The sequence below is a fragment of the Neodiprion pinetum genome, chromosome 6 (genome assembly GCF_021155775.2).
Source record: "Neodiprion pinetum isolate iyNeoPine1 chromosome 6, iyNeoPine1.2, whole genome shotgun sequence".
NCBI classification, from domain to species: domain Eukaryota; kingdom Metazoa; phylum Arthropoda; class Insecta; order Hymenoptera; family Diprionidae; genus Neodiprion; species Neodiprion pinetum.
Window position 1 is genome coordinate 22991667 of NC_060237.1, and position 14826 is coordinate 23006492.

The 14826-nt window shown below is 40.6% G+C and overlaps 2 protein-coding genes across 6 annotated transcripts in view; both read left to right on the forward strand.

Annotated features, from left to right (window-relative positions):
• LOC124222403 (arrestin domain-containing protein 17) overlaps positions 1 to 14826 on the forward strand; it is a 122769-nt gene that overhangs the window by 65078 nt on the left and 42865 nt on the right. The gene's annotated exons all lie outside the window — the stretch shown is intronic.
• LOC124222410 (uncharacterized) lies at positions 7785 to 13944 on the forward strand. 3 transcript variants are annotated; one of them, XR_006884005.2, is made up of 4 exons: positions 7785 to 8102; positions 9593 to 9955; positions 12137 to 12386; positions 13577 to 13944. XR_006884005.2 is itself a non-coding variant. In XM_046633331.2 (4 exons), the coding sequence occupies exons 2-4, from the start codon at positions 11861 to 11863 to the stop codon at positions 13826 to 13828; spliced, it is 597 nt and encodes a 198-aa protein (XP_046489287.1). In that variant the 5' UTR covers positions 11085 to 11297; positions 11550 to 11860; the 3' UTR covers positions 13829 to 13944. The 3 variants fall into 3 exon arrangements, 2 of the variants coding, with proteins under 2 accessions (XP_046489287.1, XP_046489286.1); XM_046633331.2 differs by lacking the exons at positions 7785 to 8102; positions 9593 to 9955 and adding exons at positions 11085 to 11297; positions 11550 to 12045 and having other exon boundaries at positions 12137 to 12296; XM_046633330.2 differs by lacking the exons at positions 7785 to 8102; positions 9593 to 9955 and adding an exon at positions 11560 to 12045.

Below are 14826 nucleotides of genomic sequence, written 5' to 3' on the forward strand. Positions count from 1 at the left end.
CGTCCGATTTTGAACTACTTTGAAAGCGGTCGGATGATCGGAGTCGTGAGAGTGAATTTTTCCCAAGGGATACCGGCTACCTTTATCGATGTACCGTAATTCAAGGTTCAGACTTTCGATTTTACAGAGGAATTTCGTACGTTGTTCGAAAATTCGGCGGAGCTGTTTGCTCGGAGAAAATAAAACGAGATACATCAGACCTAACTCGAAAAACTCTGAAACACTGCGCGAGACGATCAAAAAGCATTAATCGGACGTATAGTAATGTTCGTTAATGCATTGGGCTTTCGGCTAACTTGTTTTCGGTCCGAAACAAAATGCGAGCGCGATTCTATACGAATTATGTAACAATGACTGGCGACGCAGCCAACGGGAGAGATTGGGAGTCATTGTCACATAATTCGTATAGAATCGAGCTCGAATTTTGTTTCGGACCGAAGACAAGTTAGACAGAAGCCCAAGGCATTGATAAACATTGCTGTGCGTACCTACCATTTTCCCACATCTATTGTCTCGCAATTTTTCCAGAAACATTTCGCAACAACGCAAATATTCTGAACTAATCCGAGTTGCAGTTTCACGTCGCTGCCCGAAGTGCGAATCCATAACCGCATACCGTGAGAATACTTGAAAAAGATTTGCTGAAAAACCCGGAATTGGCTTTTGAAATAGAAATAGTTTCGGAAAGTTACCGCACTGGGTAAAACTTTCGCATTCCTCACCGATTATTATATAATACCAGGTACACACGGATAGCTTTCTTGAACGCTTATGCAGATCGTAATTGCAACATGCCTTGCTGTACATGTAATTTAACCCTCAACCCTGCGCTTGGAAAATTCTCGAAACGTACCGCACGTGCTCTACGTGTTTACAGATACCTAATTATGCACGTGCAGATATACGCAAGGTACCCTATTTTCTCGTTATATTCAACACGTTACGTTAATTACCCGATTATGCACTCCACGCCCTGCAAAATTACTTCACCGAGGCAATTTTCAAAAGTGCCACTTAAACCAAAAAATACGTAACGTCTCAGAAGAACAATCGGATTATAATCTACGTTGAGACGATTACACGAGATAAAAATAGTGAAAATTTAAAGATAAATTATTGAACTAATGCAGCTACGTTTTTTTTTTTTTTTTTTTATTTCCATTTATCGTACGAAAAACGGATTTGTACGTGTACCCGTTGCGGAAAATTTCTAGTTGTATAATTGTATCGCCGCCGGAGTGATTCAATCGGGCAAATTATTTGTGCGCAAACAATAATTACACCCTGCAACAGAGATGCGAAACAGGGGTGAGGGAATAATTGGCATACCCTAATTGGATGATTAATTTTGGAAAGGTAGCAAAACACAGTGTTCCAAACGCCCACCCACACACCGAAACCTGCGATAGAATACATACAATATGCGCAACAGTATAAAGTGAGATACGCGGGCGATCGAACTCGTTACACGAACTCTCGCAAGCACAAGCCCACGAGGTTTAATCCTCGGTGGGATTTATTGTGTAACATTTATCATGTGGAATATCTTTAGGGTTTTGAGCCGACCGCATCCATCAATTGATTTAATCCGATTATACGGCCAGGCATCGGATATTCGTCGTATTATCGATTGCGGGGATCGCGCGAAGCCACGTCGTCGGTCACGAGTTGGATTCGTCATCCCGTAGTCGAGACGCGTTATGGTGTCGTCAAAACGTAGCACCATGATCGTCTCATTCGACCTCGATCCCCGCGACACGACCAGAATTGCGACACTAATAACGAGGACAATACCCAGGGCGAAGACAATACCTGTTATTCGGTTAACATTGCCCGACGTACCTACGAGTTCGCAGGTTCACTGTCTGCCTACCTTATCCCTGTGTGAGCGTCTCCTCTTGTCCAATGGTTCACATATGCCTGAACCGGCATATCCTAGGCTCGCTCACGGACCGGCAATTCCTGGACAACGTCGATACTGGTCTAATGGAGCAAGTATATATACACATACTCGTCCGATATAGAGTTCAGTGATGATGCCACCTAGTCTCGTGTCACTCGATTCCAATAACGGAGTGAGCTTCAGACCGTCGGTCCGATCCCCGTCCGGGAAACATACAATCCGTTCATTGATGTAAAAATTGAACTCTGGTAAAGCGGAACAATTATTTATATCGTACACCTTGACTGATTTTACAGTTGAATTTCATGCATTTACGACACAAACAATTCTATATTTCAATAACAGGTGTGATTGACATGATATACGTACTAACAATAAAACTTTTGCCCATTATAGGTCTGTAAATATTGGTCTGTCTGAAGGAACTTTATGATGTGAATTTTAAGCACCGTGAAAGAGATATTACAAAAGTCTGGTACATTGGTCGACATTTTCATCATAAGAAAGTGAGATTTTTCTTTACGTAAAAAAATCTATAAACACCCGGGCATGTTGAGAATTCAAGTAGCCGGCAACACTGGCTGATATATACCTGTAACAAGTAGCATTTTAAGTAGGGAGGACAAAACATGCCTACGTGATCCGAGTACGTTTTCCACGATGACATCTGGCTCTGCACGTTCCACCTTTCCCTGCGATCCTCGCCACATATTTTGATCGATTCTTTTCTTCAGTTTCTGCTCGTTTTTCCCTACAGGAACTCGACAATTTCGCCTGTGTATTATTTTTAACCCCTCGCAGATGCGGTACATAATTAGCTATTTTAACGGTATAAGTGCCCGTCATATACAACCTTGTAGAGTGTATGAGAAACTATTTCCCTTGCCGAAGCTTCGGTTTTATCGACGTTCACGGGATAGCATATATATATATATATATGGATATTATGGCTAACGCAGATTCAATTAATTATTTAATTACACAGCTCTCTTGCATGTTAAAGCATGAAAAACGAAGGACACGAGCGCTAAAATCATTACATAACTCTAAACTCCGTGTCGTTACCTCGTTGATGTAAAATTGCAGCAAAGAAATTTCATAGCGGTAATTTATGGCCGTGCTCCTCGGGAGACGTAGGCAAGCTATCTATTCTCACCTGTCGTGCTTTATACATCGATCGTATAAATTTTTATCCCGAGTACCTGTACCATCGTGGTGACCCGCTTGTCAACGAGCCCCTTCAACGTACGCGGTTTATAATATCGAGGGAAAATCCGCACGTCGAGACGCGGCAGGGTAAGATTTCGAAGCGTAATAGAAAGCGGCTCCGAGATCCGTTGTTGATCCCTGTTTTCCCACTTTCATCAATTATGCAAATGGATCTGATAACCACACCGGCATTAATATTTTCACCCGTCCGGCCCGGGATATAACCTCGGTCTTGATCGATTGGTAAACTTAACCCCGCTTTCCGAATGTAATACGTACACAACTCACAATCAGCCAAGGAAATCTCGAAACGGAGATAAAAATATTATGTCGATAAGATTAATTACCTCCGCAAATTTCAACATCGAATAACGAGTGAAAATTGTACGATAACTGCAGGAATCTGAAGTCGGGTGAAAACTGTAAGCGGAGATTACGAGGCGACGTAAAAATCATGATCGAGTATTCTGTTTTTCACTTTACACAATTCTCGCCGCATGTGTTATATACGGTCGTGATGTGAACCATAATGATGAAATTCAGATCGAGTTGTACTGTATGATTAATACAGTATGTGAAGTAAAAGCAGTGATAAAACGATCGTTCCTACGCAAAATTTGTTGCAAAAAACAAAAAAAAAAAAAACGAACAGGAACAAGTCCCCACGTTTTCCAAGAACAATTTTCTTCACCCTGCAGCGAAACTGGATTGGAAGTATACACGTACCGTGTACGAAAACATCAGGGATCCGAAAAGTGAGTGGAGTTTGAAAAAAGCCCGGCGCGTGCACGACAGGAGACGAAAAAAAACGATGTGGGCATAACGGAGATAATATTCATGCCTTACGTCGTCCCGCGGTGAATAAAATTTTTATTTTCGAATTATTTCCATCACCGCAAAAAATTTGACAGCCACAACCGTGCCGGGCACAAAGAGCTTTTACACTTTATTGCGAATGTCCATTTGCAGATGGCTGCAAAGAGTAATTCGTCAGAGTTGAAAATACGGTCGACTCCCTGAAATATGTACGCACAATATCGTTTTGTACATCTGCAGACGAACCCGGAAGTGGACAAGCCCACTTTCATGATTAATATAACAGATATACCTGGCCTATTTATCCTGGCGAAAACCTTTTGTCTCTACAACAGGCGGCGTTACACCTTTATACAAAGGTATCACGTAGGTATAGGAAAAATGATTATCAGCAACGGACACATCGCGGCGGATCCGCGTATACGTGCGAGAAATGAACCAACTGCAGAGATAACCTCGACGGCACGCGTTTTCCGAGACAAACGGTCGCCTTATTTCATACCTGTAATACCTTGTACAATTCTATATTTTATTTTTAAAACGCGCGCCACACATAACGCCTACCGTGAACAGTAACGAATCAGATGATAATGATGATAACAATAACAACTGCGATAACTGTAGTAACCCCACGAGTTGTTACATGTAATTTAAAAATTTAACCCCTCCAAACGTCGAGATAAATATCGAAGCACTTTTCGCTGGTAAAAGAGAGCTAAAATTTTGCTGGCTGTGTCAAAAACGTCCGTTTAAATTCGGTCTCGCCAGCTGGATGTACTCGGATATAAATGCCATCCGAAGCCGTATATACAACCAGCTCAGAGTGTGGTGTAATGCATTATGGAAGTACAAATAAGTTAGCGTAATACCGGGTTTTCGCGATTTAGCGACTCTGCAGACTTTTCGCGGTTGGTAAATAGCTGAGAAGGCGAGGCACGAGAATTGGCGTAGTTTTGCGATCCTGAGTTCAAGTCGGGTAGGGGAGGAGTACAGGGTTGGAGATTAGCATAATCCCATCGGGTTTACTTTGGCGGAACCGGGTCAGTGAAATACGAAGTTGGAGATAGGTTGAGCCGCGCGTGGTCGAGTTATACGTGCAGGTATGCAGGTACGCGTAAGACTCGGTATTTTTGCGGTCAATTTTATAAGAGGCATCCCCAAATTCAAGTTCCAATTTTTTTTCGATTTTCACGCACGCCGCCATAACGTTGGGGTCACTGGAGACTCCACATCAAAAATCATTGCGTAGAAACGCAGATATCGATATAAATAACTTGATAACTTAACTGTTATATCTCAAGGCAAATTAGTTATCTTTGGCAAAGTGAAATCTTGAATATGACAAAAATAAAAATTCATCCAGCAACAATATATCGGAAAATGGATCATTCTACTCAAATAATCATAACTCACCGAATTTTGAATATTTTCAGCTGAAAATTGACTGGGTAATACTTGAGATGCGGATATTTAAGAAAATAGCATACAGAAATATTGTGCGATGAAAAAATATATTTATTTGTGCAAGTAGAAGTTGAATTTCTGTAAAAAGAAAGTACCAACGATTTTCACGATAATTCATTATTTATCTTGGATCAAATCAGATGATTTTGGATGTTTTTCGTATGGAATTTACGGCGAAGATGCGTTGGCGTCATTTTAACGCCGGTGTACAGCGTAAGGGTTAAACCGTACGATACATGCATATGTAAACTCTACCGCGAACGAAAATGATATTTCATTCTACCCTCGACAGGAGGATGCGAGCATTTCCCGAAGGTTATCGCCCGCGCGTATAACGGACACAGTGCTCGTTATCAATCTTGAATATTTCCCGGTATGCCCCGACGGTTCTGGCCCTTTTTATACAACCACGTCCTTAGCATATACGTCAATACATCCGCGTCGCGGTTTATTCGGAGACGAAAGCGTGTGTTCACGTTCCGCGAACGTGATGCTCCATAACGTCGTTGAGGATCGAGAAAAGATGTTGAGGTATGAAAAGTTGGAAAAGAAATAAGAAAACGTAAAGCAAGAATACGGGGAAATCTGGGAAACGCAGTGTAAAAAGGCTGCTTTTGCATCCCGTGCAGGATGAAACGTGGGGGGATTTTAATATAGGGAAAACATGAATAAAAAGAACGTCGCCGCAGCCGGTAGGTACTCGGGTAAATTCATAAGACTTTTCTCCCGCGTTAAATTCGTATAATTACCACGAGGCTGCCAGATGCCTATTAATGCAGGAACATTTCGCGTACCAAAGTGTACGAAGAAATTAACACGGAATTGTTTCAACACTGCAGCAGGAGTTGGGAGAAACGGGCATAGTTATTAAGCCTAATCCAACCCAACCTGGTGACTACGATTCCTCGATTCCTCTGTTGTACCGAGGAGAATTGCCAAGAAGTAAGAAGCGCGATGGAAAAGGAAGCGCGAATCGCTGCAGCTATCGAGGAAATTATACGGAGTTACACCGTCAAATTAAGCGCGAAATGTTCGGCACTTGTATTTGGACGAAAACTGCGCAAGCTACACGAAAATTCGAGAAAATTTTATTGGAAACTTTTGTATACGCAAAGAGAACTCCTACAAGCTGTAAGCATGCAAAGTCGGAGGTAATTCGATCAGCCAATGCATTTTTGTCTCAGCCAAGTTGGGAACTCCTCGTCCATTACGACACTGAATAATTCGAGTTCGTTAGTCTGGAGGTGACGTTTCTGTTTTAAACTGGTGACTCCACCTCTCTGCGTAGCAAAATTTTTTTTAAGTGAGAATGAAAAGAAAAAACGGGAAAGAAAACGAGGAGTAGGAAGAGCATTGTGAAAAAATCAACAACAACAACAACTCAATTATGCAAATCCGATAAATTATGCAAAATACTTTATATCTACAAGGATTGACTTGGCAAGCGATGAAATATAAAGGCCCGAGAAAATATCGAACCTCGAACCGGAGGCTGAAGCTACCGCCTTGCCGGAGACGCATTTTAAGCACAGCTAATATTCACTCTTTATACGAGCATTCTGTCATTCTTTATGTACGATATGCTTTCACATCACGTAGAAATAACCTGGAGATAATGTAGCGTGGAAGTGCAGGCTGCACAGGTTATACGAACTGAAGTTATATGGCCAGTTATTAGACGGCAGGAGAGTCTGGGCTTGAACATCATGTTTTCAATGGTGCAGAGTAAATTGTGTTTAGAGTTTCAGCCCGCGGTACGCCTACTGTAGGAAATTTTCGATGGGTATAAAAAGTGTGCGGAATGCGGTTTAGACCCAGGATTAGGTGGGTGGATGTCTGACGAAAAGTTTTCCTCGACTCGATCTTTTATTCTATAAATTGGAAAAATTCAGACAATCCGTTATTCAGACGGGAACGTCGAAGAAAAATATATAAAACAAATTTAGAAGTCAACCCTGCGCATGTGGAATAGTGCGAGTGTATATATAAGGTATAGGTAACGCTCAACGTCAATAAAAGTATAAAACGAAGTGTTGAAGCGAATTCGCAGCTTGAAACTTTCTAGATTTCAGCGAAATCTTCCCTGAGCAGTCGCTGACTGGTGGAACTTTTCTGTTAAAAATGAATAACCTTACGAAAAAAAAGAGTAAAAATAATCAAAAAAAAAAAAAAGAAAGAATACTTCGCCGTGTACGCAATTCCGCGTGAATCGTTCCAGATGGATTTATATTATATGTACGTGGAAATATATTGTAACTCGTGTGGCATTCCACGGGAATGAAACGAATTTCTAAAAGACTGAAGTTATCATTACTCGGTGCGCTGCAACTCGACCTGTAGGTATGGTATACCATATTTATGGAGTGCACGGTGTGTTTTTGATTCTTTGGTGTTTATATGCCGCGCGCAGGCGGAAAGCAGTTGAAACATTTGTAATTTTACGCTCAATATAGCAGAAAGTTTCCGGCATCATTCACAATAAGCGGGAGAATTCCTCTTGTTATTTCTACACTAAAAGGCTGAGAGAGAGATATTTTAGAATGAGAATCAAACGGGAACTTGGTTTGAAAGTTTCTCGCCTCGTTCCCGAGTGTTTTTCTGCAACCCATAAGAGAGAAAGAAGGACGTCACTTTCTCAGAGCCACTCTCATTCCATAACACGAGAGTTTTTGCCGAATTTACGACCCCGGCTAACTCCGCTGGAAATAAAGTATACGTTTATATATATATATGGGCTATTCCGCGTCAACCGGATCAGTCATCTCTCAGATATTTTTTTAATTTGGCATGTGGATTGTGTGGGACGAGTTAGATTTTTGTGCCAAAGCGCGAATCTCATAATGCAAAATTCGATTTTTTATTAACAATAACAAATTAGACTCCCATTTTTTTCAAAAATTCATAACTTCGGCAAAAAATTAGATACAATATATTTTTTTTTTTCAAATTACGCGGAAAGCTCCATAGAATTTAAAAAAAAATACGAAATGGTAAAAACAAGTTGTTATCAATTGTTTATTTAACAATTAATTTTTCAAAGATTTTCAAAACAGTGACTGACACGATCAAAAAATTTTTTTAAAATTCTGACATGTTCCTTGAACTGTACTACAACCTGTGAATTAATTCCAGAGGGGTGTTTTTCTTCGTTTTCGAGTAAAAAATCATTAAAGGTGTCGATGCGCATGAAATTGCGGCCCGCCGAGTCTCTACGTAATGGCGGGCGGCCGGTTGCCGTCCACCGCTACACCGCGGTGGCGTCGCAGCGTTATTTTAGAGTCATTTTCACGATGTAGGACATGATTGAAGAATCTGAAAAAAATACTGTACCTTCACAAGGCCTGCTCAAAGCGATAAGTGAAGTTTCAGGAATGTGTTTTTCACCGTTTTTTTATTACAGAGATTCAAAATAACGGTTACACACCATGAGAGTGCACATAAATGATAATAATTACATAACTTGCTACTTATTTTAAAATAAAAACACATTCTTGAAACTTCACTTATCGCTTTGAGCAGGCCTTGTGAAGGTACAGTATTTTTTTCAGGTTCTTCAATCATGTCCTACATCGTGAAAATGACTCTAAAATAACGCTGCGACGCCACCGCGGTGTAGCGGTGGACGGCAACCGGCCGCCCGCCATTACGTAGAGACTCGGCGGGCCGCAATTTCATGCGCATCGACACCTTTAATGATTTTTTACTCGAAAACGAAGAAAAACACCCCTCTGGAATTAATTCACAGGTTGTAGTACAGTTCAAGGAACATGTCAGAATTTTAAAAAAATTTTTTGATCGTGTCAGTCACTGTTTTGAAAATCTTTGAAAAATTAATTGTTAAATAAACAATTGATAACAACTTGTTTTTACCATTTCGTATTTTTTTTTAAATTCTATGGAGCTTTCCGCGTAATTTGAAAAAAAAAAATATATTGTATCTAATTTTTTGCCGAAGTTATGAATTTTTGAAAAAAATGGGAGTCTAATTTGTTATTGTTAATAAAAAATCGAATTTTGCATTATGAGATTCGCGCTTTGGCACAAAAATCTAACTCGTCCCACACAATCCACATGCCAAATTAAAAAAATATCTGAGAGATGACTGATCCGGTTGACGCGGAATAGCCCATATATATGTGTGTGTGTGTATATATATTTACGATATTTTATTTTTAATCTCATCGAGTTATTCTTTCCCAGGAACCGAACCTAAAGTCTTGACTCGATATGCCATGTAACGTTTTTCTGGAGTAAAAAAGCAATCTCAGGCAAAAAGTTTGAGCTTCTTTGTTGTACCTAAGCTCTACCCGGCACTTGCCACTTAAGGACACGCCACAAAAGTTATGAGAAAGTATCGAGTCAGGGGAGAAAAGTACCGACAGCAATCATCTCCGGATTGTCCGGTCCGCACAAGGGTAGGAAGCGAGTCTGCAGGCGAAAGGAGGGGGAGGAACCGGCGTCGGATGAAATTGAACGAAACGTTGCGGTAAATGGAAAGAGGAGGAAAAGGAGTGGGAAACATTACGGGACGACGGCGAAACTCCGACGGAAATATAACGTCAAGTAAGCAAATAAGCCCGCAACACGTGTGACGTGAATTCAAAAGTTCAAAGATCCGCGTTATCTCCGCGAGCCGTTATTCCGACGACCCGTCAGTCTATACAGCAGCACCCACCTTATATACCGGTTCAACCCTCTTGGCGCAGCATATTTTTCCCCCTTTTAGTTGTCCCGGTCGGCTCTCACCTCGGTAATCTTCAAGAATCATAAAACCTTATCTTTCACCCGTCCGGTGCCCGGCGGTCCGTCGGTCGTTCCACCTTCTCATCCCGAACATCAACCCCAAGATCTAATATTCCTGTCATTTACCTCCGCAAAGGAAAACCTCGAGATCTTGATTTTTTTTCACCATGCACGAAACTCGCCTAGCCCCGAATTTCATCCAACCGGCACCTCTTCGCGGAACGGAAATCAATTTCCCCCTGTTTTGACAGATCCTATTTAGCATGGGATAAAGCGGATAAAGAGAGCAAAGTCCTCGTTCATTGCAAGGTTCCAAACTCAAAGCTATTCAGGACCGAATTCAATATTTTCTCCAGGGTGGGACCTGCCGGTATAAAGGAACTCTTTTTATTCTGATTGGCTGATTTTTGCGCCGCAGCTGAGAGCCAGGATCAGGAGATTTCGGAGGTACGTGATTGTGCAAAACAAACGTCGAGTCGCAAACTTTGCAGGAAAAACTCAACTCGCTCTTTATTCTTATCTCCGACGACAGTCGGGAGGACGATCATCGAGATAAACGATAAGACCGCGTGTCGGTGAGATCAAGCCGTGAAGCAATGAGAAAAGAATTATATATGCGCCGTGGTTACCACTTGGCTTGCTCGTGATAATTCACCAGACTTAAACCTCCGCAGATTAGCGTTCCCGAGGTACGAATTAATTTACAGATTATTCAAAGTCCGAAGAGATAAGATTCCGATTTGAAAAATGTATATCTATCGTGTATATATAATATACGTACAACTCGCAGTTCACTGAATAGATCATCCTTGAGCCCTGTTTCTCATCCTCGGATAAATGGGACTCGGTATAGCGAACCCGGTGAACTCGGGCAGCGTAAATTCACCTGGGAAATATATTTCATCCTTTGTTTTTATGATCTCGCAAACTGTGGAATGTATGTATCTGAAAATATCGAATAACTGACGAGTATTACTCTCGACTCCTACACGCGAATTGAACTAACAAACGTGCAGCTCCATAGATACGTGGTGCACGGAGACGTATGCAAGCGTCTCATCGATCCTCAGCTTCCAGGATCCAGTAGGTACAGTTCGGAATCCAGTCTGAAGGCTAAAGATAAACTTTTCGCAGTATTTTATTGGCCAGTTGACTAACCCCGGTGAGCGTAATTTATGTTTAGAATATGCTAAAACTCTGCTCCCGTAAATATGAAACAAACGCAACGCTATTCCTGATAACAAATATTCTACTAGCGAATAAATTACGAACAAATATAAAAGTTTGTCACTGTTACTTTCGGTTCGGAGCAAAGCGAATTCGAGCAAACATTTGACTTTAATATCTCGAAAATAAACATCTTCCACCCTTGTTCACAACACAAACATCAAGTAATTTCTAAAGAATTTCACAGTGGCTGAAAGTCGCAGACAATGCTTGGAGGTCGCATTACGAAAGTAGGTGTACAATTTTACGATTGCAACTGCAAGATCGCTCGCCAAAAAGCAAATCTATGCCAATGATCACATTGCGAGAATGATAATTAGGAACAAAGAAGGCTGGACGGTGCAGTAGACGGTTCTATATCACATCGATAAAATAAAAATTGATGACACTGTAATCTTCGATAGTAACAGACGAGACATTCACCAGAGCTGCAAGGTAAATTTTCAAGCTCTCATTCCGACCAGTTTGTGACGCGTCAGTCTTGAATACTCGTTAGCAATGCGGGCTATCAGAAAATTCGCGCTCTTATTCGTTCTCATGGCGCAAACTGTTCACGGACAGTTCGCGCCAATTCTAACCGATCCAACCGCCTACACCACGGCAGTGATCGACGCGCTTTGGGTGAAGATTAGGAATCATGGATTATCGAATCTCCCCGTCCTCGACTCTACGGTGAATTACAAGTGGGTGACTCCTAAGTTGAATTTGAATAGAACACTGGATGGCAAAAAGAAGTTACGGCGATGCGTCTAATCTCTGTAATTTTATCGACAGTGTGACAGACCTTGGTGTTGAACTGATTGGCCCGGTATCATTCGAGGATGGGTTCGTACAAGATGTCAACTTGGTTTACGGCAGCCCTCAACACTTTACCTCCACAACGGGGACAACTTCAGGCACAGTGAACGGACGCATATTATTCGAAAACATTACGGTATACCTGGATTTGCGTGCAGATCTTTCCCAAGGGATGAAAATCGGGACTATCGTCGCGAAGCCCGAAACTTTCGCGTTCCAGCTGACAGTGGGTGGCTTGATTATTTACACTACAAAATCCCCTGTGTTAGACGTCACGAGCTCAATGAATGATCGATATATAATTTTTAATTTTTCTTTTTTTTACAAGTTTTTTCCCTAGCGACAATTGATGAGCAGTTTTACGAAGCGAGATTTAATTTTTTATTGAACATTGTAGCTCGTGACAAGGACGCATCGATTCAGCACTGTGAAATTCCTACCCTATTGTTTCCGCTGATACAGCCATTCGTTTAAAGTGTACAGTTGTATGAAAACGAATACGTGATGAAGCAGAGCTTTAAATGGTATCACTGAAACTATTCAAGTTACATTCAACTATAAAAATTTCCCTGATGGAGGAGAAAATGTTGAAACACTGAAATTCAATTGTAAACGCCTCATTATTTTAACTGCATCATAGAAATCTCATTATTCTACTATTTTTCACCGGAAAATTTATATTGCGTTACTGACTTTAAAGAGCAAAAGCTAATTTTATTCGTAATTCAATTCTCCGCAGAACATCCGAGTCAAATTATAATTAACGATAACGTATTTCATATTGAATCACAAGTTTACCATCTATAAATTATTACGATTATACATATATCGGATTTTTTCTTGTGAACTGACTAGTTACAAAAAAAAAAATCTGTCTCAGACAATTTGTAGGGAATTCATTAACGAATAAAATGAGCTGTTTCCCAATAGAATCAAACGAATTATACGGATTCTTCATTGAAAAAATAATGAAATAATGCGATTACTCTGATGGTGTTAATAACAAGTTGTTTATAATTGTAATTCAGTAGGTATTGAAATGTTTTAATCAGGATCACAGAAACTTCTTTGAATCAGATTCAACTTCATCAGCTTTAATTGCCCTGTTTAACTTGCGTTCTGTTTTGTTTTTGATCCGATATATTTTTGACCTGAATATATACGCCCCGTACATCCTCAAATTTATCGAGCTAATGAATCCGCATTCGCATCGTATTCTCATCACTGTTAGGCTGATAAAATATAAATTAAAATTGACAAAAACAAAACTGCAGAGACACCTCTAAAATTGTCACCAATCCCAGGATTTTCTACGTTGAGCAATATACTTTATTGGTGGATTATTTCCTGTATAGAGGTTTAGCTACTGCAATGTTTCTCAAAATTTTAACGATTTTCTTTTCATGTTTTTTTCAGATCTCAAAACCACACAATGAGAATAATATTACTTCAACCGTGTCATTTTTGTTGTTAAGTAATATCGAATGGGATATAGTTCCGGATGACCTGATAATGAGGTTAATACGAAGAAGGTTTGCCATGCAAAGTGCGATGCAGCCACAAGTGGTGAATTTACTTCTTCCAACGGCTTACCAATGGGAGCCCATACTTTTAAAATTTGTCGAAGAAATTGTTCAGACGATGGAGTTTCCACAGTTAGATTTTTAGCCTTTCATCAAGCTCTGTGTCATAAGTAAGAAAGGAAAAATCATTCCTAACCGATGCTGGATATCACGGCTGAGCTTTTCTGTATAAAATGTATACCATAATAAGACTCCACTTCAGATGTTTATTTATTGAAATAACTCCCTCCCCTTGACGTCTATCGTTGGCAATATTTGAGGAAGAAAAATGCCGCGCAGGTAAAGCTAAGGAATGTTAAACAGGCGAATCGCATGAACAAGCCGGGAAAAAAAGGAAATTGAAAACTCGTCTATATCGCCTGCATGTATATTCTAGCGTCGAGAAAATGTGAGAATTGTAAACTTACATCGCGGTGACGCTTTCGCATTATGGAGCTGAAAGGTAAACGTCACAACCGCAGTAAAAAATCTGCTTATACGGTACATTGGCTCTCTATTGAATCGAACAAATTAAAGAAAATTATAATGACCATTCCCATAGAAAAATCCCCTTCCGTTCGTTATATTAACATATACCGAGAAAATAACCCACAAAAAACTTTAGTAACGATAAAAAAGAAGACGAAGTTTGCCAAAAAATTTCCGCGAAAAATGATAAAATCGGCGATTCTGTTCCCGTTTCTGAACTCTTGGCAAAAGTTCCGCGTCGTTACATTCCGCGGGCACAAAAATTTTAGGCTAGGCTTTGAGCAGGGGACGCAAAAGGCGAGACAAACAATTCCATTTGTCACTGGCTGACCCTTCGATGCGAAGTGCCTATGAATATACATCGCTAACTAAAACGCGTTATCAAAAACGAATGTGCAACTTTTTTACCTCTCTAAAAAATTTCCGACTAAAAAAACCATGCTGTGGATTTTGGCTGTTCTATATCCGGTCGGAACAAATCAGCGAGAAGTCGATTTCAAAGGAGTGAAAATCCATTGCCATCAGGCAAAATGAGAGCCAACGCGAAGGAGCGCGGGATAAGAAACCAAAGTCGGACGGTAGTGAAAAGTGAAGGAAAGTGGACTTGAACGTAGA

Coding starts and splice junctions, on each gene's coding strand:
- LOC124222410 (XM_046633330.2), top strand. CDS start 11,861: ATGCGGGCTATCAGAAAATTCGCGCTCTTATTCGTTCTCATGGCGCAA. Junction 12,046..12,136: donor GACTCTACGGTGAATTACAA/GTGGGTGACTCC, acceptor TTTTATCGACAG/TGTGACAGACCTTGGTGTTG. Junction 12,387..13,576: donor CTTTCGCGTTCCAGCTGACA/GTGGGTGGCTTG, acceptor TGTTTTTTTCAG/ATCTCAAAACCACACAATGA.